The sequence below is a fragment of the Berghia stephanieae genome, chromosome 2, assembly GCF_034508935.2.
Source record: "Berghia stephanieae isolate SIO BIC M18660-M18661 chromosome 2, UCSD_Bste_1.3, whole genome shotgun sequence".
NCBI lineage: Eukaryota > Metazoa > Mollusca > Gastropoda > Nudibranchia > Aeolidiidae > Berghia > Berghia stephanieae.
Window position 1 is genome coordinate 114,147,738 of NC_088361.1, and position 6,812 is coordinate 114,154,549.

General features: G+C 34.8%; 1 protein-coding gene across 6 annotated transcripts; it reads right to left on the reverse strand.

Annotated features, from left to right (window-relative positions):
- Positions 1-752: 752 nt before the first annotated feature.
- Positions 753-4,994, reverse strand: LOC144963831 (uncharacterized). Of its 6 annotated transcripts, none has more exons than XM_078897767.1 (2): positions 4,878-4,994; positions 753-1,987 (listed from the first exon to the last, which is right to left on the reverse strand). In XM_078897767.1, the coding sequence occupies exon 2, from the start codon at positions 1,961-1,963 to the stop codon at positions 941-943; it is 1,023 nt and encodes a 340-aa protein (XP_078753893.1). In that variant the 5' UTR covers positions 1,964-1,987; positions 4,878-4,994; the 3' UTR covers positions 753-940. The 6 variants fall into 6 exon arrangements, with proteins under 6 accessions (XP_078753893.1, XP_078753895.1, XP_078753894.1 ...); XM_078897769.1 differs by having other exon boundaries at positions 753-1,969; positions 4,878-4,895; XM_078897768.1 differs by lacking the exon at positions 4,878-4,994 and adding an exon at positions 4,729-4,865 and having other exon boundaries at positions 753-1,969.
- Positions 4,995-6,812: the final 1,818 nt, after the last annotated feature.

Below are 6,812 nucleotides of genomic sequence, written 5' to 3' on the forward strand. Positions count from 1 at the left end.
AATATCACTATGAATGCCACAATTTGCTGAAAAATGCCAACACACACATGTATACACCACACACAACACACACACACAAACACACACACACACACGCACACACACACAAACATACACGCAATTAGAACATACTGCTACATAACAACTCTGATCACCGCTAAATCAACAACACAACGGAAGTAATAATGATACTTGATGTCATAAATAGATGACGCAAACTGACAACTTTTTACAGTGACGAAATTAGTTGATTTTGAGATGTTAGTGTCGTCGGTACGTATTTTATGATATCTATGTGACTCAACGAACTTTCAAACTGACTTTAAATTATAAAAGGAAATCAAGTTATATGTTTATCTATCTGTAAAAATACATTTCTAATTTTCAAATCTTTCAGTAGTATTGTGCGCCGTATCATTTTTTTTATTGACTCAAATAAGCACAATGTTCTCCACAATGCTATATTATTTAAAGAAAGGATTATATCATTATGCTCTTCTAATGCGCAAAGTCGTTTAAGGTGAAGTGAATATTGGAGTTTTCACGCTTTAATGATTTTCATTCAGTTTGGTGGTATCATTGTCTGAATTCTTTTTGTTACGTTTCAGATTCTTGGAACTTTCAATATTTTCCCTAACATTGCATTTCAAAGCCATTTCTCTTCTCCGTTTTTGCTGCGGACAGGAAGACTATCATACATATAAAAAGATATAACATCATTAGGGTTACAAGAAATTAATTTGAACACAATGTTCTCGTTTTAATATAGTTTTACTTTACTCCTGTAGCAGGGACGATACAATCGTAGTTTGATTTAAATGTAAAATTATTGAACCGAATGAGGAGGAAAACAATCAGAATAAACAAAAGATCATTTGTTAAAGTTTCTAAAGCCTTATTCACGGCACCAATCAGCCCATGTCTCCAGACTTGGATTGTTTTATGTTGTTTTGGCTTTTGAACAGGAGTGGGAGAAGTTGAGAAAGCTTCTCTCTGTACCTCGAACTGTTGAAAAAATATACGTATATATTGACTGCAGAATTAGCTGTCTCCGATAATACTGGGTTTTTAGTATTAACCTCAAAAAGTTTCCATATTTTCCGTACACTGACAGATCTTTGACAAGGGCGACTCCGATGGACATCCCAAGTCCCGGAATGCCACTTAGTATAAAGATAAAGGAGATCGATGCGACCATCTTTGCCACTCTTCTATCTGTGTTTGAAAGCTGGGATTCTTTGTCCGTTTTTGGGGCTCTCTGTCTCCATAATGATTTCTGTCTCAGCTTGATTATCAGCACAACCGTACACGTTATAAGAAAAGGATAGAGAAAACCAGACAAGATCACCGAGTGGATTAAAACAAAAGGTGGCTCAAGAACTCGTCTTTCTTCGGTCTGAATCATGCCAAATGTGCTTTTATTCAAATGTTGACGAAATTTCCATTTGAGACGGACAACGTAGAACATTGGAATGTGCTGAATGAACATGACAATGAATGTCAATATAACAAATATCTTTACAAACCGGGCAGTTATAACCCGTTTTACTTTCAATGGAATTACAACACAAAGACACCGTTCAAATGCTATCAATGCTGTTAGAACCTTTGTAACCTTAATAAACGTTACCCTTGGCCAATAAATGAATGCGTAGGTTAATTCTATTAGAGAAAACGACCAACTGAGACGTCTGTTCTGTGGTAACGTCCCAATAGTCATTAAAAGAGAGGTTAAACACACCATAAAGTCTGCCACCGCGAGGCCAAATAGTGAGACATTAATAGAATCACGAAAACCGAGTCTTTTAAACACAATGATATTTATGATGTTGTTGAATATTCCTATGACAGAAATCAACTCAATTAACACACTTGTCACACTGATATAATTCCCTAACAATTTGTTACTTACAATGATACCAACAGTAGACGAGGTTCCTTGTGTTGATTGATTCCAACTCATCTTTATCTATTAAATAAAAATAATCTGAAAGATAAAATATTATTTTGTAATTTATTTTTTTATCATCTTTTGATAAAGACATTATATTTCAGGGAAAACAAAATTTATATGAGGTAAAAGGACAATGGAAAATAGAAATGTGCAGTTATGAAAAATGTAAACGTTTATTGAGTCTGTAAGTAGTGCGCAAATTTAATCACTCGCTCGTTCGTCTGGTTTAAAATCACTTCTACTTCCCAAGAGACACATGTATTTACATAATCACTTCGCCTGCTCTCGTCTCCTGTTTAATTCTTCTTCACTTTCGGAACGGTCAGCGTAGCCCCACTGAACCATTGTTGTGAAACATCTGGGTAGCTGATGATGATGATGATGATGATGATGATGATGATGATAATGTTGTTGATGATGATGATGATGATGATGATGATGATGATGATGATGATGATGATGATGATGATAATGATAATGATGATGATGATGATGATGATGATGATGATATGATGATGATGATGATGATGATGATGATGATGATGATGATGATGATGATGATGATGATGATGATGATGATGATGATAGATGATGATGATGATGATGATGATGATGATGATGATGATGATGATGATGATGATGGTGATGATGATGATGTTGCTGATGATGATGATGATGATGATGATGATGATGATGATGATGATGATGATATGATGATGATGATGATGATTGATGATGATGATGATTTATGATGATGATGATGATGATGTGATAGATGATGATGATGATGATGATGATGATGATGATGATGATGAATGATGATGATGATGATGATGATGATGAATGAATGATGATGATGATGATGATGATGATGATGATGATGATGATGATGATGATGATGATGATGTAATGATGATGGATGATGATGATGATGATGATGGATGATTGAATGATGATGTGATGAGATGTGATGATTGATGATGATGATGATGATGATGAGTGATTTATGATGATGATGATTGATGATTGATGATGATGATGATGATGATGATGATGATGATGATGATGATGATGATGATGATGATTGATGATGATGATGATGATGATGATGATGATGATGATGATGATTGATGATGATGATGATGATGATGATGATGATGATGATGATGATGATGATGATGATGATGAGGATGATGATGATAATGATGATAATGATGATGATGATGATGATGATGATGATGATGATGATGATGATGATGATGGTGACGTCACTTCCTTCCTAATGACGCATGGTAACTTAGTAACACTGGCTCTAAACTATCGGAACAATGGCTGACGCCCGTATGAAATATTTATGATGATGATGATGATGGGGCAAAGAATCATTTAGAATAGACTCTTTTTATTCTGATTGTTAGATCTTTAATCGGTCATAAGAAACACTTGCTAGGCCAAAAGATGAGCGCATATCCCATGCTGTGAGTACTCAACCAATGACTGACCACTCCCTCGTTTCAAATCTAAGAAATAACACTAGAAACGTTGGACTTTCCTTTGCAAAATTTTAAAGGATAAAACATAATTACTAATATGCGTGATTTAAAACAAACAAACAAACAAAAAGGAACATGATCTATCTTATATTTTTTTAAAACACACCAAAAATGACATGATCTATCTTATTATTAATTTAACTAAATCTTCATATAAAGAGGTTTTCTTACAGGGATTGATCACAAAAAGGATTATTAGATTAAGTATATTAAATATTCATTAATATTCTTCATTCTGTCCTTTGAGCTTTTTAAAAATATATAGCGCAATATCCACTAAACGTGCTCAAAGCGCTTTACAAGGGGTCCCTGACCAACGGCAACAAGTAACACTTAGAACGAGACATGACGCCTGTTAGGCGATATTATTATTTTTTCGGACAGAGACAACGCTTTTAACGGCCAGGTACTCATTTTACACCTGAGTACGTTGAGAGAATGTGAGTAAAGAGCCTTTTCCAAGGACTCAACTATGCGCTAAGCGAGGCTCGAACCCAGGACCTTCCGATCCGAAAGCGAGTGTCATACCACTCGATCACATAGCCGTACATTCGCAACATTCATTTTCTGAAAATTATCTATCTAATATTAAAGCTTTATTATTGTTGCATTTGGTGTTAGCATTGTCTAAAGAGGCTCGAACCCAGGACCTTCCGATCCGAAAGCGAGTGTCATACCACTAGACCACATAGCCGCACATTCGCAACATCTATCTAATATTAAAGCTTTATTATTCTTGTATTGGGTGTTAGCATTGTCTAAAGAACCTCAATGTTATTCTCAAACATCACTAAACCTGAACTGTTTGTGGTGTAGGTTTTGTGGCACGACTTGTTACGGCAGCATATAACGCACATATTAAGTTTAAACTGACGTGCACTTATTTACATTCGTGCGGCTATGTGGTCTAGTGGAATGACACTCGCTTTCGGATCGGAAGGTCCTGGATTCGAGCCTCGCGCTCGGCGCATAGTCGAGTCCTTGGAAAAGGCTCTTTACCCACATTCTCTCATCATACTCAGGTGTAAAATGAGTACCTGGCCGTTAACAGCGTTGTCTTTGTTCGAACAATTGTAATATCGCCTAACAGGCGTCATGTCCTGTCCTACATGTTAAATGTTGCTGTTGTCCAGGGACCCCTTCTAAAGCGCTTTGAGCACATTTAGTGGATATGGCACTATCTAAAGCTCATAATAAATTACATTCATTTGGAATACGAACTCGTAATAAAACACCGCCACAGGACTCTCGACTTGTATGGTCGTATATTACAAAATTACACTATCTTTATGTAATCTTAAATATAATGACTGCTATAACGTTTCTATTTATTTTGTTTTCTCTTAATATTACGCCAACAAACGTTTTACCTATTTGGACTCTATCTTTTTGCAAGATTTTATTATTTGTCAAACTGTAGCTGTTATATTGAAAGTATCTAATTAAAACCAAAGCAATACAACACAAACTTGTGTAATAAGATAATTATATGTCAATTCATAAGTATTGTGTAAAGGCGATATTATCATTATAAATAGTTTATGTTCTTTTACGCCACTGTCAATTGCGTATCGATATTGGTAGGTCCATGTCAAGTGTTAATTACCCGTTGACATTAACTTCAAGTACTGCACCCCACAAATTTACCAAATAAGGGGGCTCATTATGATAGAAAAAGCGTATGCAGAAATAGTCATGCATCTATATCAATTATAAATCAGTATATTTCATCGAATGCTTATTATTGTTATTTCTTACTCGCCCGCCCATTAAAACATTCAGACAAAAATATTGACTATCTATTGAAATAGCTATAACAAGTCAGTAATTAAGGGGAAAAACATAAAATTACAGGAATTTTAGATTTGAACCGTCATTCATCGACAAGACATTATGATACATTGATATGCGTGTTCAGTAATGGGATTTCTTCCTTGCCCCACCCATTTACGCTGTCAAAGATAATAACTATTTATTACGACTAACGTGTGGCATCCTACTTAGGGTGTCCCAATGATAAAACCAATAGGTCAAGTTATGTAATTGCTGATCATTTTATAAAATCATTCATTTACGCAATGAAGACCATAATATCAATTTTTGTTGAAATTAGAATGAAGGTACTCTTTTTTCACAAATCATAATTAATTCTATTATTTATAATTATTGGGGAGAGGGGAAGGGGATCACAATAGGTGGGACATTGATGATTTTGATCAATTATGCACTGTAATAATTCGTACGAATATCCTATTGATAATTATTGTCTTTGAGAAACTAGGAAACAGCAGGCACTGGCGTAAGATAAAGATCTGAACAAGTTTGTATAAAATGTGCTAGACAAAGCAAGAAATAAAAATACAAGAAAGAAAACCATCCCAAAAAATAAATCTGACTGCGTGTATTCTATCATTATGATTTTCCAGAGGATAATGATCTCCCAATTAAGGGTAACATTGCTGGTAGACTGCATCGACTTAGGTGTGGATGTGGACGAATACCAGTCTAAAAGCAGAGCGGGTTGTTCTAATAACAAATACAAATAATATAAAATAATTCTTTAAAAAACAGGGTTGGGGATGAACATTGTTTCGTACTGTCAATCTTAATGTTTTATATAATAAAACTATAAAAATATAAAACTATTCTTTAAAAAAAAGGGTTGGAGATAAACATTGTTTCGTACTGCCAATCTTAATGTGAATTATTGGCTAATATAAAAAAAGTATATATAACTAACTTTTACAGACGGATATTTCTACAAGTAAATTGCAAACACATTATTATTTCAGGCTAATTCTATCACCCGTTGACTCAACTTCATACTAAGAAAATCTGCTAGGTCGTAATACTCAGGCCTCAATACTCTTCAACAGTCGTGACGTCACTTCCTTCCTAATGACGCATGGTAACTTAGTAACACTGGCTCTAAACCATCGGAACAATGGGGGATGACCGTATGAAATATTTCTCCGGTGAGCATAAAAGCGTATCCAGAGGGAAACAAACCATAAATTTGATCATTTTTTGACTTTTACACATTCTGATCACAAGGCATATGAAAAGTTCTAGCCAGCATGAAGAATAAAAAGTAATGATTTTCTTTGTTTAGAACCAAGATGGCCGCCGTTGCCGACGGCGTGACATCAGACTACTGAATCCAATTTGACAGTTGGCTTTCAATGCGAGTATACATGATTCTATGCAATTCTAGCACATCCGCAACAAAAAATGATGACGTAATTTTAAACCTCTCTTGATATTCTCAAGTAATAATAATGCATCTATTCTTTTTAAAAATAGTT